At 38.1% G+C, this 27,324-nt stretch overlaps 1 protein-coding gene across 2 annotated transcripts in view; it reads right to left on the reverse strand.

Moving 5' to 3' along the window:
* The window catches only part of LOC131689207 (potassium voltage-gated channel protein Shal), a 642,177-nt gene continuing 614,853 nt past the window's right edge, over nucleotides 1-27,324 (reverse strand). For both annotated transcript variants that reach the window (XM_058974140.1, XM_058974138.1), the window contains one exon: nucleotides 1-27,219. In XM_058974140.1, the coding sequence (XP_058830123.1) occupies nucleotides 27,196-27,219 (24 nt within the window). In that variant the 3' untranslated portion in view covers nucleotides 1-27,195. The remainder of the gene's footprint in view (nucleotides 27,220-27,324) is intronic.

Consider the following 27,324-nt stretch of genomic DNA (forward strand, 5'->3'; position numbering starts at 1 on the left):
TTTTATTAAACACTGAGAAGTGAGTATTTATTCATTTCCTATCATACTTTAAGGGAAATCAAACGTAACAAGAATCAAGACGGCTGTGGATTTCATGGGCAGCTATCTTCAGGAAAAAATATTCCAACATGGTAAAAAAATATTACAACTTGTCTTCAACAGCAATATTTCCGGAACAGTTTGCATGTTCTTCTGTAACATTATTGACTAAAAATGGACCGACCTGGGCAAGTAAACCCGTCGTAGGTTGTGAATTTAGTAAACGTCCTTCGATGGTTTTGTCACATAACGTTTTGGTTTTATTAGTTCTATATGTATTCAAATACACACTTTCCCCTAGTCACCATTTCGGAAGATGGTAATCTGTTATATATTTACATTTGCTTCTATGCGTCGGTAGTCTACAACTTGTGTATAAGTTATATACAAAACCATAACAAATGTTAAAATAATAATGTACACGTTGTTTGTTCTCTCGAAGTACGTTACTAGGTGTTATGCCCACATACAAGATTTATTAAAATATGTGTTAATACTTCTTTTAAAAATATTTAAATTTACTCTACTTCCGTTTGCTACCAATAATTTGGTTCTAATTTGATATTCCTTCTTCTGCTTGCAAATTTCTGTTAGTGGCTACTTATCTATCGCTATATGGATATAAACAGTAATTCGTTTCTAGGACATGTCTCACTGCCTTTCGGTTAAAGATACTAACATTTGTGGTTTAATTATTTCACCATCCTGTAGTCTGTTTCGTTAGTCCAAAACTTTAAATGGATTTTGACAAACTGTGTGTAAGTACCTCGCTCGAGTGTTTCGGCTGAATTTATTACTTTTGAATAACTTTCTATCTACGTCGTTATCGAATAGGGACAAGGTAGAGGCCTAAAACTCCGAGCAGAGTCTACGTTTGGGGTTGTCACAATTCAATCTCGATACGAAACTGATTTTACTTCAAGAGTGATCAGACGACGTTTAACAAGAAATTCCTAACATTCTAGGATAGAGTGAAATCTTTGTTTTGTATAGTGTTACTGTGTAAGTTATGTAAAGTCCAAACACGCATACTAGCCTTCATTCTTATTGCGATGAGGTTTCATTGATCTACTTACTGTCTTTCGAACTCTTGATTTTACTTTTGCTTTCTTGGGTGAAAATTAGTATACAGCTACTTTGTTCTGAAATCTATCCAGCCCGCTATCGGAAGCTACGAATTCACTGCTGTCGATAATTTACTGAATGTAAATGGCGTTTCATGATCGGATCAAGGATCCTTGGCCATGGACTCTTTTCGCTTCTTGACTATTGAAACTATACGTGGATTACGTTGTGCGATGACTTGGATATATTTTTTTTTGCATGGTCCATCTTGTTGTGCTTTTGAAATAATATTGATTGGTGATATTACAGTAAAGACACTAGGATTCTATGTTAACGTTTTTGTATGATTTGCATTGCATATTTAGGGTTGCCACCTCTGGAGACACTTTGACCCGGAGATTTTCACTGACCCTGAGTGGTGGATTTTGAGTGGAACTAGGCAGAAATTGAAATCAAAGCGATTGCTCGATATTTTAGAGCACTTTAATCGCTTTTTATTACTACGTTAAAGTAAAGCTGTAAATGTTCACGTTTGAGAACGGTTTTGTCGGTTTAATCTGGTGTAGTAGTTCACTACCGCTATACGCATAACTGTCCCATGTGCTATGGAATTTCCTACGCACATGGGACAATTATGCGTTGAGCGGCAGTTTGCTCTCCTCCATAACTAACAGGAAAAGGAGCAAGGGCTGCGGCATCACATGGGAAGCACTATGTGGTGTCGATTATTCATCACCAGAGGCCGCAACAAAGGGGCAAAACTCACCTCCCTAGCCAACAGTTAAAGGTCGCAGCAGGAGTAGCAACAACACCGGAAGAACTCGTTTGATGTTGACCTAGTCAGTTGGATTAGAACAAATTTGTCATAGTAGTCTTAAATATTATGTAAAGAATCAATCAATTTAAAAAAAATGAAATTATGCTTCTTTCCACCAAATCCGGAGAAATTGATGTAAAACCCGGAGGCCCGGAGATCGTCCTCGAAAACCGGAGTCTCCGGGTCAAACCCGGAGGGGTGGCAAGCCTATGCATATTAAATGAAACTATTTTTCAGTTTCAGTTTCCTGCCGTTACAGGGAAAACGTCATGGAGTGGTATGGCCCAAGTACAAGAGCACTCCCAGCACAGGAGCTCTGGTGAATCAAGAAATATTAGTAATCACTCCGGTTGCGTATGACATCACTTACTTATTCGATTTAAAATTGTGCCTGGACCAAAAGATATCTACCTTGGTTTCTCTTGAAGAACAGTTCTTAAATTTTCTATCGAAGGGTCTAGAATATTTTTTTAATTTTCATGATCATATTAAAAGACATGATGAATATTATAAATGGTTGTATAGGGATATACGTCTTTTACGGGGATTTATCAATGAAAACATCGTTTCAGAAAAAAACGGTTTGATACATCCACGAAATCCTCTGAAGGTACAATTATTCTAAATTTAGTCGGTGTCGCTTTTATAATTAGGCGTCTTTAAATCGCAAAACAAAACGTTTTGTTTTAAACTTTGATTATCCGTAATATAGACTCACGGTTTTTACGCACCGCGCAAAAACCGCTTTAATAAATAAAACCGTGTAAAAAACCGCCCTGATAAAAAAACAACTTAATCCACCAAGCGGTTAGATGAGACATTTTTTACACATATCACTGTTGGATCATTTATTAGTCTGCAGAACTCATGCGAAGTAGGCACAAGACAGTTTCTAGTCCTGCACGAATAAAACCTCGAATCAGCTGAATCAACTATAGAAAATTTAAGTCCTTCTGCATCTCCTCCCTACTCATATTCCAGTATGGAAGGTAATTTTTCTACAAGAGCAACAAACTTGCAACGATAATGCACGCTGATAGTTACCAAAGGGTGTACGGAACCAAATTGCGTCACTTTCAAATTGTAACTTTGTCCAATTTTCGGAGTGCTTAGTTCAATGTGTATTGTTTAACCCTCAAAAGGGCAAGCGGGTCTCAGAGGCCCGGCACGTTACAATTTTTTAGTTACAAAAAATGTGTATGCAGTATAAGCTTGGGCATGGAAATTTTGAAAAGTAGCTTTGAAATCTATAACAAAAATAAAGAATTGTGAAATTTTCATCAAAGGAGTGATGCGCAGCTATGTTTGAATTTTTTACATGCACAAAAAGGCAAGCCGGGCCTGGCAGACACGGTGTATATGCAATATTTACTAGGAATACCACGAGTTTTATACATTAATATTTATCTGAAAAAAAAAACATTTTTGATGAGTTTCATCTTCATATTAGCAGTAGTTTTTTTCATGTTTTGATTGATTTTATCTTTTTACCTTTTCTTATAAGAAAAAAATCTTGAAAGCTTGAGCGAATTCTATACATTTCTTTTATAAGAAATTTAAAAATAGCATACGATAATGACGTATGTCATATTTTTTTGGGTAAATACTTTTATTTCACCCATTGTGGTCTACTTGACAATTATTTGGATACAACATAACCTAACTCTCTCGTTATTGTCTATTTTTGTTGTCTATTCTTTGTGTTATAGTTGTCGTAATTATTCAAATTGTAGGATCTAAAAGCAACAAAATATTGAAATGGCTATAAGACGATATGCCCATGTTTTCAATCGTCTCTGAAGAATCTGAAATAATGGAAAAATTCGAGCGAATTCAACAGCAGACGATTCCAAAACTGATTCGCAAAGCGAGGAAAAAGATGTGAATGATATTGCTTCCGACGATGAAACTGATGCAGACTTGGAAGAAAAATCTGAATATGTACTCCGGTTATGCATCAGAAGAAATTAATAGCAACCCAGAAACATTTATTGATCGTGTTCAAACGAAATGGAGCTCAGAACCAATCGACAGTCAACGTGATCTTCCGAGTACTCACCTTTTGGAAAAATTGACCTTTTTACATCTATCGCCTTATACGCTGAAATCGAGATTTGATGCGTTTTCGTACTCATTATCCTGTAATTCCGGAACCGTAAGTCGGATCAATTTGAAATTCAACAGCAGTCAATGGGAATGCTGTACATTTCATTTGAAACCAAGTTTTTAAAAATCGGTAAAGAATTTGCTGAGAAATAGGTATGACATTATCTTAGGAATTTGGTAAGTTCCCCCGGGGCATCAAGAACCGCCATAGCTGACCAATGTGGTCGAAGTGCCTTCAGTGGGTTTTTCAGATCTAGACATGCAAAGCCAAGTAATGTTGCACATATTTTAATATATATTGTATCATTTGGACATCATGGTGGTATCAGTTTCTATGGAAATTTGCTGTGTGATTGTACTCTTCAACACGTAATTCCAGAACCGAAAGTCGGATCAATGAAAAAAATCAATAGCGACCGATGGGAAGACTGTACCTTTCATTTTAGACTAAATTTGTACAAATCGGTCCAGCCACCTTTGAGAAATATCGGTGAGATTGTTTGCCACACACATACATCCATACATACATACACATACAGACATTTTACGATCTCGACGAACTGAATCGAATAGTATAAGAGATTTGGCCCTGCGGGTTTCGGTAAAAAAGTCGAAATTTTGACCAATTGCATAACCTTTCTATATGAGAACGGCAAAAACGAGCTTGAATTTAGACGGGCCTGAAAGGCCCGGCTTGCCATTGAATGTTAGGATTTTAGCTTGCCTTCACAAGACTTAAGTTTCACTAATTGTGCATCCATGTCGAAAATAAAATCAGAAGAACCTCATACATATTTTTTGCCCACATACCTGGGAACTCCGGATATCTCTCACTGTAAAACCGGGAATGGTACAAAACGACGGTATGTCGTAACGAAAATTTGACCGTCGATATGAAAAAATGGTCAAAAATGGATCTATGTACAATGAGAAGAATCTCAAGCGGATCATCTAAGGTTTCAAGAAGAATCCCTATAGTTCGGTGAGAAATGTGATGCAAAAACTACATTTAACCAATTTTTTGTGCAAGATGCAAAGAACGTGCAGGACTACACACGTACAATATTCCAAAGGCGTCAAATCGTGTTAAACGACAGAAAACTGTGGGGAAGAAAAGTGCGTGGAAGCGGAAGCTCTACACTCAACTGTTGATGAAACCGTATCATTTTGTCATGGATGACGTGATTTATGTGAAAGAAGATTTCTGGCAGTTTCCTTTTCTTTGTAGCTAAGTTCGACATTCCTGGGGAAACTGAAAAGCAGAAGATGCCTAAGTTCGCTAAAAATGCATAATTTGGCAGGCAATTTGTTCATGTTGAAAACGGAGCACCCCGTTCGTGATAACTAGAACAGTCAGTTGGTATGTCTACATGCCCCTAAAAGCATCTACTTGCACTTCTGAGATTTAACGATAACTGTACGCTTTTCTGGCTGAATTTAACCTCGTGCTTACTCGAAAGATGTTCTGGAGTGGTACAAGCAGAGCTTAAAAAATCCCTGCGTGAACTTGAAAGAAAAGAAAATTCAATTCATGCCCACTGCGATGAATGAAATGTTTGGTTCGTTTCCCTCGTCATTCATTCTCCCGACGCAGCGCATTCAAGTTCGGACATGTTCGATTTCAGAAGCAAACTGAATTTTGTTTCTATGCTAGTTCTGAGAGGGATTATTGTGCAAAAGTGCACCAGATATAGATTACGCAATTCACTTATGCTCGAAAATGTAAAAGATGCCAACATCTGCTTTCAAACTGTCCGCATAATAACAAATGAATGCATTGGTTGCTGAATGAAGTTATATTTCCTCTGCACTCAAGCATTCGATTCTGCATGAAATTTCAGTCAGTTGGAAAGTGAATGAATGAGGGAGGCGTTGAATCTGAATGTTGGTTTCGGTAAATGCAAGCAGAAATAGGTAACTGATTTTGAAATTTCGTAGCACTGGGTACAAGGCTAAGATGATTAATTTCGGTCCAAAGGATTTTAATCCCTCGAACATACCGAAATTACTATTAATTGAAAAATACTGGACCATCATGAAACAGATCCTCCAGAAGCATCCTAAGGAAATGAAATTGAAAGAAGAAATGAGGAAAAAATGAATAAGAAGAAAACTGGTCCAAACGTTGTATAAGACCCTATTAGCAGTGTTAATAGGCAGGTACGTGCATTTGGATATTGCTATGAAATTTAATAAAACGAGTACGGAAATAATTCAATAGTATGCTTTATTTTATTCCCTGAAAGTTTGAAAACGGGGTGGGCGTAGCGTAGTTGGTAAATCGATTGCCTTGTACGCAGCGCACCTGGGTTCGAGTCCCGACCCCGCACATAGGGTTAGAACTTTTTCATAAGAGATTTTTCTAACCGGAAGAGGCGAATGACCTTAAGATTAAAACCTCCATAATCGAAATAAAACAAAAAAAGTTTGAAAACGATGGTGAATTTTGACGAACGTTTTCTTGTGATGATATTTGATTCCATACACCTTTTAACGTTTGAAATTCTCTATGTAAGATCTATGATGTTGAGCGATTGTTTTGTAAGCTTGTGAAGAGGCGACAAATTTCTAATAGTAGACCCCCACTCTATGCTTATCTTACTACCCACTTGGGCTAAAAGTGTAACGCCGGCCAACAGTCTGCCCTATTGGGCAACGTGTTCTATTTTGCAAGATTTACCCTGAGACGAGATATGCAGATGGCAAAATATCGAACGTCAAATGTAACCAGGAGGTACTGTCAATGCAGCCAGTCCATGCAAACTATGTGAGGAAAAAAGAGAGGCTATGCGAGACGAACGATAGAATGAACAGAAAACAGAAAAAGAAGACATCTATCGGCAAGTACCGTTCCAGTATCTACCTAAACAAAAACGATAAAAAATGAAAACTGAAAACACAGCCAACTAGCCCCGGTCTCCTCTAAGGTTTTTATTCGCTGCGATATATTATACGATAATACGAGCGTGTACTCGGCAAAGACTTAAGGGGTAAATGTTAAAGCGATTGAGGTATTAACAGAAGAGAAAGTAAGTAAGTTTCTCGTTGTTTGATAAATCTATTTGAAAATGCACTTGAAATTTAGTCAAAATTTGTGGTTGTTGCCAATCGGTTCAAAAATTCCCCCGCAATCTGAAGAAATATCCCACAACTTACACGGTAATCACAACAAACTTTATTATAACTATGAAGTACGCATTTTGGAGGGAAAGTGGGACTACCCATAAAATGAATATATTGTTTTTACTCTCTCTTGTGTAAACAGAATGTACGTCAGAATCTGCATACTTTCTACTCAACACAACAAAGTAAAAAATGCATAGTTTTGACTCTTTCAACAAAGTATAAAATGGGTAATTTATACTCATGTCTGCAAAGCTAAATCTATAGTTTTTACTTTCTTGAAGAAGTAAAAAATACCTATTTGTTACTTCTTAGAAGAAGTCAGTAATGCGTAAATAAAATGTTTGTTCTTCAATTTCTTTTAGAGACGTAAAAATACATAAACCTTTATTTATCTAATTTATTTAAATACAGTCAGTATTTAAAGGCTATGCGCCGAAAACGACTCACGCATTATGTAGGCTAAGAGTCGGGAGCTGTTATTTCTAACTTTGTAACACTAAACTTGATCATAATTGGGATTCATGCATTCGTATGTCTTTCGAATCTAAAAAAAAATAGGAAACTTGATATTTTAAAGAAATTTACCAGAAGGAAGCATACGTTCCATAGTACCAATATATGATTTATAATGAGGTTTAGATTTTTTTGTCCATATTTCTCTGCCTTCGACAAATAATCGCGGAAGTAAAAGGGAAATGTTGTTTGCAACACAAACACTTATTTGAATTTGGCCTCACGTCGAAGTGTAAATTTTCTTTTCTCTGCGGGATATACTTTTTACGTATTTTTCTTCGTTGTTGACATTCTCGAAAATGCGTAAATCATACTCTTCTCAAAAATGTGTGAAACATAGTCATAAAAGAGGTAGTCTAGATTTACCGTGTAGGAAATATCTTGCAACATTGCGTAACACTAGGAAATAAGAAATCCGTTCCGTGCAAGTTTTTTGTGTGCAACCCGCAAGTTGCATTCAACTATTGCATAGTAGCTAAAGAGTGGCCACAGTAAAAACGAACTATTCTTATACTCTGCTGCACATAGAAGTATTCGAATGTGACCCTTGGGGAATTAAAGTGAATAGTAATTTAACCGTTATGTGTCCAACAAAAAACACCTTTAACAGGCCGACGAGGGTACCCGGGTACCCACAAATTTAAATGCTCATAATTATGGCTTCTTTTAACCGATTTCGACACTTTTAGATGTTTTCGATTCACGAACTCGACCACTTTTTGATTCTGTAAAATTAAACCGAATGAATGGATCTGGTTCTCGGTAATCCGGATTTTTCGGAGTAATGTTCCAGTACTAGGGTATGATTTGTAAATTTTAATGATGTCCTAGCAATATGAGTGGCCAAACTCTTCAAATTGTCTCGGAAGTCTGTTATTTGTTGCTACGAGACCCTTTGGCAGTTTGAAAAATTGAATTGGAATGGAATGGCCACTCACGGCCCCTCGGGAACCTGCTCCGGAATGTCCTTTCCGGGGTCAAATCACCAAATGGTTTCAAAATCACGAGATATAGCCTACTGATGCAATTCCAAGAACTTTGATACCCATATTGCCAGTATTCCATTGAAATTCACAAATAGTATCCCAGCACTGGAACATTTTTTCGGAAATCCGGATTCCTGAGAAATGACTAAAGTTTTTACCAAGTTTAAAAGTGGATGAGTTTCCAAATTCAAAACACCTAAAAGTATCAAAATCGGTTGTAAATTACCTTAGTTATTGGTATTTCAGTTTTGTGGATACCCGGGTACTCACGTCGGCCTGTTACGTAGTAATAAAATTATTGAGCACCTCCTCACTCCCCCCCTTTACTATATCCACAATATTATTAACCCAAAAGCTTGACTTAGTGAAGTTCTAAGATGTCACAAAGTTTCAATTTCCAGCTATGGATAAAACCTGAGAATTTCATTAATTGAAACCTAAAAAGGTACCCGGGTACCGCGTCGAACACATAACGGTTAATTTTGGATTTGTATGTTATAGATAACAATCCTTGTTGTGCTGGTTTGTTCGTAGTGAAACCTATCATATTGTCTGATTTTTGTCAAACACGACCGGAGATTTTTCATTCGATTTCTTGATTATTTTGTTACCGACCAAATAATGGCCAATTTTCTTTAAAGTCATCCAAAACATACGCCAAGAAACTCTCACATCCACTTCAGTGTTCGGTCGAGCATTAATACATTGTTGTAAACCCTTATTGTAATATCACCAATGTAAAAAGGGGTTTCCGTTACATAAAAGGTGAACTGTCTAACTCATTGCTGCTAATCAGGCATTTCATTTGCCACTGATTTGAGAAAATGTGTCCAGATAATTCATGCGATAATCAAACTTACATTTTCAGCTCTCATAGAACTTCTCCGGATAAATAAAGCTACAAAAGAATGAGTTAATGAGTTTATCGCGGTATCCTTCTTATGTTTGCCACCTTGCTGGCGCTTATCAAAAACATGGCAATCAAGTCTTCTCTACTTTGTTATCGTTTTCTTGGTAATGCAGTGTAGTTTTTGACACTTCTCTGATGAGAGGAGAAATAATTTGTAAAATTTTATAGCGCATTGCGCACATAATAAGTGCGACTAAAAGTGCAGAAACGTAAATAAAACTGCGCTTTTACATTGAATTGTCTTGGTGTCTATTACGCACTTATGTATTATCCAACGAGGAATAAGTGCGCCTCATACATGAAAACGATTCAATGTAAAAGCGCACTTTTATAAGAAAAATCGCGCTTTTATGGAGTCCAGCTTTAAATGGCATCAATAATATCGGTAAAATTATTCTCCAGTTTTTTTGTGGAATCGAACAATTTCGCGACTTGTCTTATTCTGAAAAAGCTGGACATCGGATAAATTTCTTCTAGCGTTAATGAGTGAGAATTGCGACACCTGCTGCTAATTGATCTCAAATAATTTATTGACTGTCGCATCTGTTGTAAAACTGCGTTCGGAGCATACTGGAAGCTTAGTATGTTATGATTAAAATTGTTATAGTTTTCCTGCTGTCTGTCTGTTCCGGTGAAATGAGTGTAATAGGTAATAAAAAATTGATCAAAGGGCATTGAAACAGTTTTCTCAGATACTAAAAATCTCAATTACCTCCAACCAAATGCAATATGGCATATCAATTGTAGACTCAGATTATATAGCTTGTAATATCTATGATCCGAGCTATTCTTCTAAAATATTTTTGATTTTGAGAATCAATTTTGGTAAATTTGCGATCCGACTGTAATTCGTTATCCAGCCACATTGTTCTATTGAGTGCTAAATTTACAATTGATTTTCTAGATGTTATTTTTGATCCTTTTTTATTCAATTGCTATAAACGACCATGAATCCTAACTAAGTCAAGAGCGTATTTAGCTTAGTATAATCAAATCGATTTCAAGTTTGAAAGAAGCCATTGCAAACAACATTTAGTTATTAAACATTAAATAGTTACCTACGTAATTTAGCGAAAGTCCTATCTAAATCTAAAACAGTTCCGTATAATGTCAACGAATGCGACAGTCAAGATTTTCCACATTTTATTTTCACTGAATACTCTGATATTCTATTGTTGTGAACGTTCCACAATTGGTCTCAATTGTCTTTTACCTGACTTTGTGTTCAAAAACGCTGGCACAGACGAACTATGGGGGGCTCTATCGAAGAAGATCATGTCATGTGGCTACGATGTTGTTAGGGTGAGAATAAATAATGAGCCAGGCTATACTGAATCCAAACCAATATGAATGACAGCTTCAAACCGTCACAAATCGAAACACGTAATGACAAAATGATCGTCTTCGGTGTAATTCGTCTGCGGTTGGCTCAAAATTCGCTCTGTTCAAATGATCGCCGATGATGCTATTAGTATTGCAGGTTGGACTTCTACCTAAGACTAGATTTGTTCGCTTTAACACTCGCCGCTTGCGATTTGCTTCGAGTAAAGTGTGTGACATATTAATATAATATTTTCACTTCATTGCTCAAAATTCTTCCGCTAATTCTCTATTTTCACCGTATTATCTAGGATTTTTGTTTTGTTCTCTTCTCTTATTGTGTAGCTTTTAGGAAGAGTTCATTTGCCATATATCCTCGCAGTTCCTATTTATTAATTCACTTTTAGAATTGTTATGTGTTTATGTTCAATTCTCCAAAGATTGACTCGAAGCGTCGTCCAGCTGATGAAGTTAACAACGGGTGAACTATTAGAAAACATTTTTTCTACTTCAACAACTTTCATTACCGCTTCATCATGCAATGCTCTAGATTGTTCCATTTATTGATCCTATATGCTGTGTGTTTGGTTTGTAGGTTGTGTTTGTTTTACATTTGTTAAATTTGTTGTTAGATTTCGATTTCAACTCGTTATTCATTTGGTATCTCGTCTAAGCTACTCGACTAAAACTAGATTTTGTGTTGCATTCCAGTTTGCTGGTAATCTTTCCTAATGAGATTATTAAAATACGCTATCATCTTGTAAACTCGTTTCACACTTATAAGAAAATTGTGTTTTACTGTTTCTGACTTAGGTTTAGGTCTCGCAACATCCAATTATTGTTATTTGTATTTGTCGTTTTATTTTTTCTTTCTTTCTTAAAATTTTCTTAAAAAATCATTAAATTTACAACAATAAACAAACATCATGTTAACATTCACGAATAATTGATTCACAGATTTTTATGGAAGAAGGGACATTACGATAAACTTGAACTGAAGATGGAATTACGATTTAAAATCAGTAATGATCATTGATTCAATTGTTTCACACCAATCGTGCCGAAATGGTTGGTTTCCACTGAAGGCGCTATGGCATATGCACGAGCTGGAAGATTTCTCAGAAATTGTGGAGTTGTCGATAAGTTGTCACCCAACTAGAGATAGGGATATCGCAGGTTCGATTCCTGCTTGAGAGCCAATTTTTGTCAGTGTGTCCATTAAACGGTGAATTGTCACCGTTCCAGTCATTCTTTCTCTTTCTATTTTTCATTGGACACGTTCCTAAGAATCTTGAAAAGAGGAAAAAAAACATGACTCACGTCAAAAACAAGGAATACAGATAAATTTATAGATGCTTCCAGAAGTCATTCTCCGCTTCATACGTCATTCTCTACATTTATGAAGATAGTAGATGTTTTCCCGAGAAGTAGACCTTCGCACAGTGAAAACAGTAATTTGATTTGATCAATCATCTAGACCCACCAGTTTTCAGTTGAAAGTGGATCATCAATTTTTTTATTTAAATTTAGTTAATGTTCAAAATATAAAAACTGTTACCCGCATTTCATTCAACGTACCAAGCAAACTGTGTATGAAATACATACATAGATGGTGCGATCCCCGAATATTGAATAAGGGAGGCCGAGCTGCAAGGGTGGATAATGTGTGGCAATCTAATAGGAATTCGCGACCCGAACCAGCAGGATGGGATATTCTAGTGTGCCCTACACGTCTCTAAACCTTAAAACCACAGAGCCAAGCGTGTCGGTGTTGTATTTAAATAAACGCCTTCTCGTGGTTCTCCAGCTTAACGGGCTGGCCTAGCAAGCAACCCGGAAAACAATTTTGGATGGATTCATTCAACAAACTTTAGTAGAAGTACCTGTTTACTGTCCAGTATAGTGAGGGATTGTAAGTTCGACATCGTAGCGTTGCAGGAGGAGTGTTAGAAGGGGTCTGCGTTGCCTGCGGAATCACACCATACATTAAAAGAGCTACGACAACACATACGAGCCGGAAACAGCTTAATGTAAATGTAAAAGAGTGTGATCGGTTGGTGCGCTTGAGGGGTAGTCGGTCCTATTCTGCGCGGCGTGTGACGTGAGACGACTAATCTCACCTCACTCTAAGTGACCTCTCACCCAATTCTGAAGAGTCACTTCGGGGGACGTAAGACACCCATTCAACCGCAATGGGGAATCTCACATCACCCGAGTCGACTCTCAGAATAGGGTGAGAAAAGTCACACAAAGTGAGGTGAGATTAGTCGTCTCACGTCACACGCTGCGCAGAACAGGGCCGAGTAATAAACAAGCTGCGATCTGAACAATCCGTAGTGAACAACGTAAGATATCGGCACCCGTCACAGTATAACCTGGACCGCCTGAGGGAGACCGACGATCGGACAGCCTAGGAGCTCGTCGAAGCGCCGCTCGAAGATTGCTGGAGCAGAACAAAAGCAACCACAAGCAACGCTGCGGAAAGTGTCTTACGATACGGTAGAGGACTCGACGGAACGATTGGTTTGATGGCGAGTTCCGTAAGAGATATTGGACGTCTAAAGTATTCAGCATGTGCAATAATTTTGCCTCAATCCACCCGTCAGAACGTGGAGTCGTATCGATAGAAACGAAAACAGTAGACATCTTTACCGGGATAAGAAATGCCACATGGAAAAGTCGGACATGAAGCTGCTGCATCATTTTAGAGAAGCACGTACGTTGTACAAGAAGCTGAGTGATTCTCGCAATGAGTTTATGCCGTAGGCCAACATGTGAAGAGCAAGGGAATGTGCTATCTTGATGGACGAACATGAGGTGATCGAAAGGTGGCGTCAGCACTACGATGAACATATAAACGGTGCACAGGCAAATAACCGGGAAATTGAGGAGAATGATTATATGTAGTACGCTCAACAAATACAACACTTTAATTTTACTTGAGTATTCACGCTAATGACTATATTTCACTTTTCGAACCACATTACGTGATTCCTATGAACCACACACGACACCCTGTACAACTTATGTGATTTACGCATAATCTTAAGGTGACGCTGCGATGAATCTTGAAACACAGTTTAAGTGGATTTCCTGTGTGAAAAAAGCAGAAATTAAAATGGCTGAATACCAGTTCGATAAATTTTCAAACGTAAATTTTGCTTATTGTTTAATTCCATGATAGTCGAAATTGATTTTTTATATACCAGAGCGACTTGGTGGAGTTCAAAAACATTCAGCAAAGCATTAGTGTTAAATATTTTAGTATAAAAAGCTCCATGTTATTCAAGACAGCTTGATTGATATAATTAGATTGATAATAGATTTAACGAGTTTTTTTTGTTTAGAACGTAACATTTAAATTAGAACAGTTAAAATAAATAAACAATTTAAACGGGGTTTCATTTTATTACTACGTTTCGGTTCACGTAATTGCCACATTCTGTTTCATATAATTCACGTGAACATTTGTTAGCAAGTATGTTTAAAGCAAGCAATTTTTACCTACTGGATCCCTACCTTCTATTACTGGGTTATCTGATATAATTACTATAATTAACATGAAAGTGTGGTGGATGAAAACTATGTATGTTTTCACGTAGAAATAACGTGATTTATTTTTTGAGTGTATTGTAGCCGACGGAGATGTACAAAAGCCTACACGGTAAAAAATTGTCACGTCTAATTCAAATGATGTTGCACTTGAATCAGTTTATCATGTATCACTAACAATTGAAGTGATTTAACATTGATTTTCTAAGGATTTATAACTCGTATCAGAATGACCTGGTCTTTGAAAGCTATTTAATCCTTTCATGCCCAACTTTTTTCTAGTGCATGCAGGGCTTCATAACTATTTTTCCTTGAAAACGGTGCGGTCAAAAAACACAAAAAGCCATTTTTCATAAAGATCGGTATGTCCTCTGCACTGCTAGAAGCTGCTCAATTTTCCAATCCAATTCGGAATCCAATCAGACTAATCACAATAACTTCAGTTCTAGAGCTAATCCTTGTAACGGTTAGTACTCAAATGAAAGGCAATAGTCACATGTATTAGCCTTACTTGTTTTTGTGAGAAAATTTTGCCTCATTCAAAAGTTATTGCTGTTTAAAAACGTTGTTGTCCACAAACCACATGGGCATGAATGGGTTAATAGAAATGATCTTTAAATTGAAATGAATGTCCATTGAATTCGCACCACTGTACTAATCTATTGAATTTGAGTGGTTCCATCTTTAATTACAAGTGTCAAAAGTGTCAAAACACTAAAGTCTTTAATCGACTACAAACGTATGCTCGGAAATAGGAGCAAAAATGGAAAATTTGCATTTCTAAAGTAATGTAGAACGTGAGTATTGTATATTTTACTTGTAGTTAATTAATTATGTAATTATTTGTTCTCAGGTAATCCATAATGGGATATACCGTAAGGAGTACGTATATAGTTAAATGCAAGATCTATTAGAAGCAATGTACAACACATTTCAAATGAAAGTGATTTGCTGTTGATTTCGTAGTGCTTTTAAATGATCCATTTCAACAGATTGACATATCGCATTGAAATGTTGAGCAAGTAGTACGAAATCAACTGCAAATCACTTTCCATCAACGTGAGGATTTTTTACCGTGTACTATGAACGCTATCAATTAGGCTATTCAAAAACTCAACCACAACAAATTTGATGGTAAAGATGGTATGGGAGTGGAACTCTTTGAGTTGGGCGGAGAAACTGACAGATTGCATGCTTCGAATAATCGGGAGGCTCTGGGATATAGAACAGCTACCGGAAGAGTAGAAGGAAGCGGTCATCATCATTCGATATACAAGAAAGACGACAGTTTAAACTGTGAAAACTACAGGTCGATCAAGTTCCAAATGCCGCCTACAGAGTGCTATCACATATACTTTTCCCAACGGCTATCAGCGTTAGTAAACAGATTTATTGGTAGTTGTCAAGTTATCGTCGATGCGGGGTTCAACATGTGGGGAACGATTTTCACGAAGTTCGGGAAGTTAGTATGCTTTGTCGACGACGTGGATATAATCGGCAGAAATATGGAGATGATAGCAAATTTTGTAACACCAGTCAGATAACAATAACAGAAGACATTTTCGGAAGTCGTGCTTACTATGGGTTCCACAAAATGTTAAGATCCCGCACGAAGCGCACCATTTACAAATCACTGACTGGATCGGCGATTCTCTATGGGCACGAAACATATTCGATAGGAGGATGCTGAGAACGATCTTCGGCTGTTTATATGAGAACAGCGTGTGGAGGAGAAGAATGAACCACGAACCCGGAAAGTAGTGGTGTACCAAGTATCTGGAAAGTAGTTTGACCTGGAAGAGTACGATGAGCTGTTGTAAGAATACCGGAGAAAACCCCTACCAAGTTGGCTTTCTTCTCCAATCCGGCGGGTACAAGACGAAGACAGGTGGAACATTCATGGTAGAATAATTGTTGAACAGATAACATCCTAAAGATATGTAAAATAAAACAAACAACAAACAAACAAACACTGTCAACACAATTCTTTAGTTTAGTGAAATAAGACAAATTGACGTGATCTGACAATATAGTGAGTTTATTTTCGAGATATCACTTAGTTCTTCTCTCCCTTAGTAACATTCACTAATTTCGGATTTAGTTCGAAGAAAAAAATGAGAGCAACGACCTTCTAAAGAATCAGGAACTTGAGATGCGGTAGACTGAAAAAATGACATGCTCACTAGCGCCCCCAATACTATTCGATATACCACCTCGTAGGTGTTGATATCAAGAGCAAGGTTGCCGAAAACACCGACCTGACAAAAAATCACGAAATTGAGATACAGCTTGTAAAACAATGGCATTCTCACTAGCGCCGCTTAATGACATGGTCTGAAATATTTTGTGTATCTTTTTGTAGGTTTGGTTGGTTTTCTTAAGCATCTTCATCAAATACGCTGATTTTCTAAAATATCTGGATGTTGCGCTACAGTAAACTGCGAAAAGATCATGCTCACAGACGCTACCTATCGGCAGAATTTTATTTCAAACAGTTTGATCATCCGCAGACTAGCTATGGATTTCCTGAACAAGTTTACCGAAGAGAATGACCATCTACATGGTCAAGATCACGAGATATATTGAGATATGTTGAGTTGGTTTGTCGAAATTCCCATATCGCGCATTCTATTTACATGGTTTTAACAAACAATCTCAGACGTTAATATTGTACTTCAGGGGTGTCAGTGTACAAAAATGATTTTATCTTGCCCAGAATAAGAGGAATACGCAGTGGGTTGGCATTGATAAATATCATGGCAACAAAATGATAAGGAGAAATCCCATAGTGTTGTACAAAGTACAACAGCGTGAGTGCTCGCAAATCGCTTTTAAGCGACAATTACACAATTAGTAGATGAGAAATCAAAATGACAAATCACTATCCTATCAGCGACATCCTATTGTGTACACCAGGGCTCACAGACTAGCGAAGTATCTTATGTACCTATATAGATATAACGAGCTGGATACACGCAATGCTTAACAACCGACATCTGTGCTTATTGTAATAGAGATAAGGAAATAAGATGTCTGCTGATGTCCTTAAGGCGGTGTGCTGTCACCACTTTTATGGAACTTTGTCGCCGATGGCATGTTGAAGAAACTTAATAAGCTTGGGTTTCCGACATATGCTTTCGGTGATGATTATCGTATAATTATCACCAGTATTTGCATTAACACAACCAGGCGTGTTATTTGCTCACACAATGTGACACAAAGAGCGAAATACACTGATGAAAAATAGAGCAGCGCAAAAACACTGCGATGTACAGAACGACCGCACAAAGAAAAACTTGAAAACGAAAAAGAGAAAGATCTGTGCACCAAGAGCTGCACAATTTCGTTCAAGGAGTCACCTTGAAGAGCCACTTTTTTGTGCCTCCCCTCACTGGCGAGCAAGTAGGAAGGCGAATCAAACTACAATTCAGATAATGTTTGATCGGAAGAACGTTTTTAAAATGTTTTTTGGTTGCTTTCTCTGCTTCCGTGTGCGTGGGACCAAGATTCACACTAAAGAGCCTCTTTGATTCTACTCTTTGAGGTGTGCAGTCACGGAGTAGAATGCACGAATGGGAGCAACACACATCGGAGTGAAGAGGTTTGTTGTGAAAGAGAAGAGCGGTGGATCGCATGAAAAGTGCAAAGAGCGTTTTCTATTCTGCTCTTTATTTGCTCTGAGGTGCATTACATCCCTGAGCACAACTTTTGAGTTGATGTAGCAAGCCTTGTGTGTTGTTGAGCTATGTTGGACTATTAGTTAATCAAAATGAATCATCAATTGTGCTTTTCACGTAACGAAGGATTATAACCGGAGCTCGTCCGTTGCAGACTCTGAAATTGTTGTCACCTCGCAGCACAAGTTAAGTACTTTGGGATAATTTTTGACTCAAAGGCCAATTGGCCTGTGTGCTTCGACCAGTGCAGACAGGCTTCCGGCAAATCTTTGGGACTCAAATCCACGTACATCCAGTGGATCTGCGCAACTGGTGGAAGTCAGTGGATCTGCGCGTATGGTAGAAGAAAAAAGAAGTGACTACAATCCTATCAAAATTGAATAATTTTCAGATGGTCATCAAGGAGTTTTTATTCTCAGATAATACGATTCTCAAAAATGCCGATCAGCCATGTTGGTTTTAGAAACGACAGATACCAACATTGTTTACTAGTTCTCTCCATATGTTTGCTTGGATTTCAGTAGGTAAACAAAGTTGTTCGCTGTCATTTTTCTTCCCCGCAGTCTGCTGCACGCTTACCTCACTCCTCACCTAGTTACTGCTAAAGATGAATCACCTTAGAACTCTAATCACCTTGGTCTTGATGGCGACAACTGGTACGTTCGCAACAGCTGCTGAGGTTTTATAGTAGTTTTATAGCCGGTGATAAAACTTGTAGCATGCTGTACGTGCAATTGTTACTTAGGAGTGCTGCTCTAGAGGCACTCTGGAACATAAAACCACTATATGTGTTTCTGAAACAAAAATCACTTTCTTGTGCAAACCATCTTAAGGGTCATGCACTTTTGAACAGTAACCCAATAGATCGTGCAACTAGTGAAATGAGATTAAACCAATCCTACTCGCTTGGCACACACCTAGAAAAAATCGTGCAAATTTACGTCTTCTAACCCTGACATATACGAGCATCAAAAATGACTTAGTTTTACGTTTGATTTTAATTTTCCATGACGTTGAATTTCGTAAATCACGTAATTTTACTTCACATATAGCGTTTGTTCTGAATAGTAATAAGTGTAATTTTATGTCAGTATATGTATATGTATATGTTTCATGTAAAATTAAACGAAGCACTGTTATGTTCCGTCATTTCGTGAATTATGGTTTGTTAATTTGTGTCAAGTTTGCAATTATGTCAACGATAATATTCAATTTTTTTGGTGTCTAGGTGTGACACCGTATTCCAAGCAGAAATCTTCACGATTCTATGTGTCGTACAATCGGTACTCGGTGAAAGAATTTAATTTGGCTCTGGCAGTTTAGCTGCCCTAAAAATACTTAGTTCGGCAACTTCGAGATCGAAATTAGTAATCACATTACGAACTCAAATCGAAGAACTTATTGCGCACTTTCCACTAAGCTGGACTCCGCACTTTCAAAGTGCGAGTGATCAAACTGCTACCTAAAACTTCGAGCTGTCAAAACACATGTATTTCAAGTGATAGAGATTCCAACGGTATTATCATAGATAAGCCAGTCGAACTAACCGGTCTATGAGAAGAATTTAGAAGTTTTCAGTGCCACGAGCAGTATCATTTGAAAACCATATATGGGTACTTGGTTATTTCGGTATTACTGGAAACGAATGGGCGGACGAATTGGCTAGAGCATGCGCGGCGACTGACTTCATTGGTCCACAACCATTTCTATCATTGTCGATAAGTTGAATAAAGCACAAGAATCACTGTTAGGCTGCATCTGAACATGCCAACCATGGGCGTAGTTTGCAAACTTGCATTAAGACAATTACTTTTCTGCCGGATGTGAGTTCACAAATGACAAAGAAATGATTGCAGCTTTCCAAGCAAAATTACAGTATTCTAGTCAAAGCACTGCACAGTGGAAGAAATCCGACCAAAAAGGAAATTAATTGGAAGCCGCTAGAAAAGTATGACAATATATACACCACAAGCCGCCGTATTTTTTAGGAAATAAAATGCAATCAAATTTGTTCACCGCACGCAACTGTGGCCGGAGATATGGGGCTTTGAAGATCCGGAACATTACCGGTTTTTCATCAAATCAGGCTCCCAATCAGAAACCGCAGCAAAAATACTAAAAACTATACGTAGAAAGTTTTGGAAAACTCCAGCAATTAAAACGCAAACATTATATTTATGTTTATCTGCAAGAAATGCCTCCGAAACACTGACTGCACATTGCAAACTCAATTATCACATGGCAATTATTCAGCGTGATCTGTGTGAATCTGTTTTCATTCGTGCTTTATAGTTGGCCTTCTAAGTCTAGTATATATAAATAAAACTACTTAGTTTTGAATTGTCTGACGTTTCGGCGGATTTGGTGGTCTTCTTTTGTCTGTCGGTTAATTCAAAACTAAGTCGTTTGATTTATATATACAAGGCTAAGAAAGCCAACTATAAAGTCTATATCACCACAGTGTTTTCATTAATATTCTTTTTGGGATAATTTTAGAGTCAGTGCAATTCTAGTTTACGCCGCATATTTCACGTTCTAACGAGAAATTGAACAGAAAATGCGATGCGTAGAGATATCAGTACCATTTCTTTGGTACGCGGAATATGGTGCTTTTGTGGCATACGTGTTCGAAAAATAGAGAAAGGCAGCGAAAAATGAACAAGTGCAATGTCGAGAATAGAAACCTTGAAAAAACCTTCCTGCTATAATCCTTTTACGGAACACACGCTTTCTGCTTCAGCAGGCTTCTTAAACGATGCTAAGCGACCATTGCAGGATTAGTATATGACAAAACAATTAAAGGATTAGTACATGACAATTACAGGATTAGTACCTCTATCCTACCACCGACATCCTATTGACATTCAAAACTCATTCTGGTTGGAACTCGAGTTGGTTCTAATAAATTCTCTATGAGGCAACATCAGTGTACACCGGGGCTAGTAGCGCGACCACGCGGTAGACTTGGGTGGAACGCCCAAATTCTACTAGCAGGAGGCACAGAATTCTGCACATTTCTTTTTGATCATGCCCATATGAGCCTGCATATTCCTAGCTTTCTATTCTAAGTTTACAACTGTTTCACTCAAGAATACCTATTCGTCTTTCAATTTCATTGCTCTCGTTTCTCTCGGTGTTAGATTTGCCGAAAATAGCATACAAAATCGATACAGTCGGGTCATTATTGCAAGTGAAAATAAAACAGAAGTCAATGCAGCTTTTATAGGAGAAGTTATAAAATATTTAACAAAGCGTTAACAAAGCGATGCCTAGGTCAGTTTTGTAAAGACCGTAACACCGCATGATGAGTTTGGTGACACACGTTAAAATTGATAGCTGAATGAAAATAGCTTGTAGACCACTGATAGCACGATGCATACTATAATATTTTGAGATCGTCTGAAACGATCGTCGTGTAGTTCAGCATTCAGCTTCAACTTAAGATGCGCAGTATTGAAGTTCAGCTGAAACATCAACGGACTCTAATTAGCACATTGAGGTATTAGTGCCTATTAGAAGCAGATGTGAGCGCCTGGCAATTTTTAATTTTTAATGATAGAGATTTCTGGGTAGGGAAAGTTTTGAAAATTTTAGAGCCTTACTACTCCAATGAGAGCAAGGATGTGAAATATACAGATTGGAAAACTAGCAGTGGCAGGATCATTAGAAACAGGCTTAAAATCTTATAGGTTAATCTTTTGTCTTCTGTTGGTAGGAGTCGAGCAGCATCAATTAAAATGCTTCTATTCATCTCTGTTTGCCTTTCGAATACCGGGATAGATTTTTATTAGACTATTGCCATTGCACTGTACATTAGACGAAATAAAAAAGAAAAAGGAACTGATGGGAATCCAACGGCAGCGGTGGATAGTCGCTGTAGACACAGACTACCTTACACACTGTTACAAACCCGCTATCACTGCAAGCGCAATGGCAATAGTCTAATAAAAATATATCCCGGCATTTGAAAGGCAAACAGAAATGAATAGCAGCATTTTCATTGATGCTAATCATCGACAGGTGGTGATCCTACGTGTCTTCTCTATTGTCGGTAAAGAGAATAAGTCTGTCTTTAACAGTAGACATGTTAGTAGACCTGAGTGATTCGTAGTTATGCTGCCAAAGCTTGACTCCTGCCAACAGAAGACAAAAGATTAGCCCGTAAGACTTGAAACCTATTTCTAAAGACTCTGCCACTTCTAATTTTCCGATCTGTATATTTCACATCCTTGCCCTCATTTGATTACTGTGGTTCTAAAAACTTTCCCTACCCAGTAATCTCTAGCTAATTGAATGTCGTTAAAATGTAAAAAAGAAAATGTGTTTACGTATTAGTCGAAATACAAATAGGAAAAAATACACACTGTATCTTGGTTTTTGAGATAGGATCGAAACCGTTGCAGAATTACTTGAATCCAAATTTACCCATTTTGCTTTATCGAAAGCGGTAGACAAGTCGATGTAAATGAAACAGAGACGTGAATTCATGTTGCCTAAATACTCTTACTCCGACCGAACAATTTGTATATGGAAAGATGTAATTACGTAATAGTTATTGACGTTTCTTTTTTCCATTTTTATGAATATGAAACGTATTTGCAGATTTCCGATATTGAAATTCGTCGCTAGTAATAGATAATAGAAATATTTGAAGAAGATAATATATAATAGAAAGAGTTACTAAGGCGACGAAGTGCCTTTTCCGAAGAATTTTAAGAAATCCGTTGAGTCTAGGATTGAAAGACGACTCAAGCCAAAAATATGCTGATATAATCAAATGTGGAATGCGCGAATACTTGCCATTGTATATCGTAAGTGACAGTAGACCAAATTTCTTGTACTGTTCATTGACATATTTCCAGTAACGCTTCGGATTTAGTTTACACTCAATATTTTGGTACCTTGACTGGCTTATTTAAAAAAGTTGCAGATCGGTCTGAAATAATTTCTCTAGTGACCAATGATAATTTCAAATGCCAACATTCAGTTGACTCTATCGCAACCAAGATTCAAATTCAATGCCTCCCAAAACCCTTCACTTTTAAGTTGGCGGGATTTTCATGATAAAACCAAATGCACTGCATTCAGCAGTGGCCACAGTTTTTGTGTATTGTTGACATGTGTAGCTTTTTCAAGCATACTTGAACAGTGTGAAGTATGTTTAGGCAAAAAGAGGAGTGGAAAACACGATAGGGGACCAGATTCTTGCAATGCTCAAGAGTCGAGAGATCACAGCAACGTTGGGAGACACGAAAGCAACTATAAAGGTTGTCCCCAGGGAGGTGTGCTATCACCCCTGCTCTGGTTACTAGTGGTGGACGATCTTCTCAATGATCTGACTGAAATGGGTTTCGAGATTGTTGGATATGCAGATGACATTGTCCTAATTGTGAGAGGAAAACATGAATCTGTACTAAGCGATCGGATTCAACTAGCCCTGAACTTCATCATGACATGGTGTTTCAAAGAGGGACTTAACGTGAACCCTACAAAAACGGTAATTGTACCATTTACCAATAGGAAAAAACTGAGGTTGATTCCCCCAACTCTCAGTGGAACTACAATCAACTACGCAAAATAAGCGAAACACCTAGATGTTATCCTAGACAAAAAAACTGAATTGGAACTCGCACCTGACATACGCCGTTAATAAAGCAATAACAGAACTGTGGGCGTGCAGTAAACTCTTCGGAAATACTTGGGGTCTCAAATCGAGGTTGGCTTACTGGTCCTACACGACCATCGCCAGACCACGATTAACTTATTCGTCCATTGTGTGGTGGCCCAAAGTTAAGCAAAAGACCGCCCAAGCTCAACTAATTAAAGTTCAGAGGCTAGCCTACCTCTCTATCACAGGCGCTATGAAATCAACACCCACCACAGCTATGGAAGCCATGCTTCATCTACTTTCATTACACAAACACGTTATGGGTAAACCACTATTTGATGGGGATTTAAATGGACACCTGAGTATAATAAAGAAACTCGAGCTAAACCCTGTCTTGACTACAGTTCAAAATAAAATGGAGGCTAAACCAAACTTCGATATCACATATGAGGTCCACATAGTGTCAGATGTGGGATATAGGGGGTCCTATACTACCTCAAGGTACAATATCATTCTATACGGATGGTTCTAAAATGGGTGAGCTGACTGGCTCGGGAGCCTACGGACCAAGAATTAAAGAAGCGATATCAATGGGAAAGTGGCCTACAGTTTTCCAGGCAGAGGTATATGAAATATACACCTGCTCGGAGGTCTGTAGGGAACAAAACTACAGACATGCAAAAATCGCAATCTTCTCTGACAGCCAAGGAGCACTGTTGGCATTAAGGTCGTCGAAATGTGAGTCCAAACTAGTTTGGGAGTGCATCACATCTTTACAACAACTGGCAACTCGGAATAAAGTAATGATATTCTGGGTACCTGGCCACCAAGGAATCGATGGTAACGAAGTGGCCGACGAATTAGCCAGGCGTGGTTCATCAGACATGTTTGTTGGACCAGAACCATTTCTAGGTATATCTACCTGTGCCATTAAACTAGAACTTTAGGCTTGGGCAAGAGACCAACTACTAAACGACTGGCGTAACGTAGAAGGCGCTCGACAAACTAAGGAATTCATACATCCAGATACAACGAGAGCCAGAAAACTAATGGATCTAAAACGTAAAGACTTACGTATAATCACAGGTTTATTTACGGGACATTGTCCAGCTAAGTATCATCTGAAAAAAATTGGCAAAAGTTAAGATGACTTTTGTCGGTTTTGTAACTACGACCCCGAGAGCTCGGAACATATTCTCTGCCATTGTGCAGTACTATTTCTTCGAAGGCAGCGATACTTCGGAAGGCATCTTATGACGCCTCACGAGATATGGCATACCTGTCCCAAACGGATCCTCAGCTACTTTAATAATGTACTACCCGGTTGGGACGACACAGGGGCAGCCACAAAAGTTAACCTGAATAGTGGTCGCAGTGGAAAAGTTTCCCCTAACAAAAAAAAAAGTTCAGTATAGTTTTCCATGACAAATCTTGTCAGTAACCCAGTAGAGAAATATTCTCAGAGCAAATGACATTGAAAATGAATGGAAAATGTTTGAGCGGTGCGACTGTTTGAATGAATGATGCAACTAACAACTGCAGTTTGAATATAGTAGGGGCATGATTGGAGATTTGTTCCTCCTTCAAGCTCAAACAAACCTGTCGAAAAGTTGCAGCTCTGCTAGAGACAAATATATCGACACGATGTAGATGAAAGGAATGGGCGTCCTGGAGTACTACTTGTAACAGCCGAAAGAAACAGAAAGCTGTTAATCAATCGGACTGGAGTGGTTTCCAGAAGGAAGAAGGAATACTTTGAGATATAATTAACTGGGCTCAAACTGAATATATAGCTGGAAGGAGAATGTTGAACAAGCCTCTTACGCCAGACGAAGTGAAAAAGTGGACATGTGCCTCGAGCAATCTGTTCATAAGCAGGCAAATATTCTATCGCCGGTAAATTGCTGGCAACAATTTTCGTTTTCGACACAAGATCATCCCAAAACGGCCGCTATCTTGTAGCGTCGAATTGAATTCAATAGCAACTAGTGTCTTGAGGTGTCGGATTCTATTGACACAGGGTGTCTTTGGATAGGGTGCTTGTTCCCGTAGTGAGTTGAAATTTGTATGTCGAAAACCTAGCAAATACAAGCACACAAATAATTTGAAGTTTTTCTAGGTCTACAACAGTATTCCCAATAATTGCTTGATTTATCACCTATTCTTCTTTTCACTACTAAAATTATTGCATTTCATGGAAAATAATCAACTTTCCTAATTATTTAAGGACGCTTTTTCTGATATCCATGTTTGGGGTTTTCGGCACTAGAAACGAACCATTTCAGTGATTGAATCGATCTAGATTAACTAAAAAAAATATTCGAAAGGTACATGTACATATATTACAAAATTAGTTGTTCGAACCTGCTATGAAGGGAAATTACAAATGAAATTGTAACAAAAAGTTGTTTAAATCAAACTCAATGGAACCCCTAATTTTTCACCATATTTGGTTTCTATCGGTACTGATTCGCAGTAACATTTTTTTACCTCACACTTGATATGTGATTTTTCATATTTTTTTAAATTTTTCTCACGATCTTTACATTATCTACACTTTGAAAAAGATGCCATACCTTCATCAGAAAGAACATTTAAGTACTGATATATCGGGTTTCTTCTGAAAACTAATAATCGTAACAGTTATAATAATAGTCGAGTTTGTTAAAGCTGTTTCCCACTTCCCTCTCCCATTTCACTCCACCATATATGAACAGACTTGTTTACTGGATTTCCCAGTTAAGGTTCTCCGACTAGATTTCAAATTGATAAATTTAATGACTACCCTAAAATTGTGTTCTCTTACGCGTTCTGGTTGGCTTACAATAAATTGGTTTTCTGCTTCTTATATACCTTTGTGGATTCATCTTCCAATTTTCACTCCAAGTTTTAAAGAATAACACTGTACATCTATAATTTATTATTTGTTCTAAATTAGTGTCGGCTTGGTAACGATGGCGACGATTGCTGAGCGAAGATGCATTGTCCCAAATGGCTGTGTCCCGGTGACCGGTGCTAAAATTCACATAGCAGTGATGATATGCCGTAGTTCTTCCGCGAAATTGCTAAACTAAATGGCCTGGATCCGATCTGGCGGGCTGCTGCAACCGATAAACGAACCACCGACTCCTCCGACATTTATCTTTCTTCTATATGTACACACAATTTGCAGGTTGCAGCAGCCGTCATCACTACCTGCCAGCTGAACCACGGCCTGCTACGAACTGATATTGCTGCTGCTGGAGAGGAATCCCTTGTGGACACCGAACGGGCTTGCTTGCGACACGACACGACAACAGAACGGCGGGGCCACTGACAATGGCTCCTGTGGGCTTCTGGCTGCTAATTCGGGATTAAGGACTAATCAGTTGATGAGCTCACTCGTACTAGTTGCGGCTCCCTCTGTCATCGGTGGTGGCTTCCGGAATCTATTACGACTTTTTCCTTTCCCGCAGGGGAATATCGTCCTCCCGACATCATTGGTTCGCTGAGGTGTAGCTCTGCAGGGAGACGAGATTGGAGTTTTAATTAATAACGTTGGCTACGAGGCGAGTGTTTCAGGGCTCGCTGAAATGAGCTATTGATAAAGGGATTGAGCAAAAGGA

This window comes from Topomyia yanbarensis, chromosome 3 (genome assembly GCF_030247195.1).
Source record: "Topomyia yanbarensis strain Yona2022 chromosome 3, ASM3024719v1, whole genome shotgun sequence".
In the NCBI taxonomy this organism is placed as follows: Eukaryota; Metazoa; Arthropoda; class Insecta; order Diptera; family Culicidae; genus Topomyia; species Topomyia yanbarensis.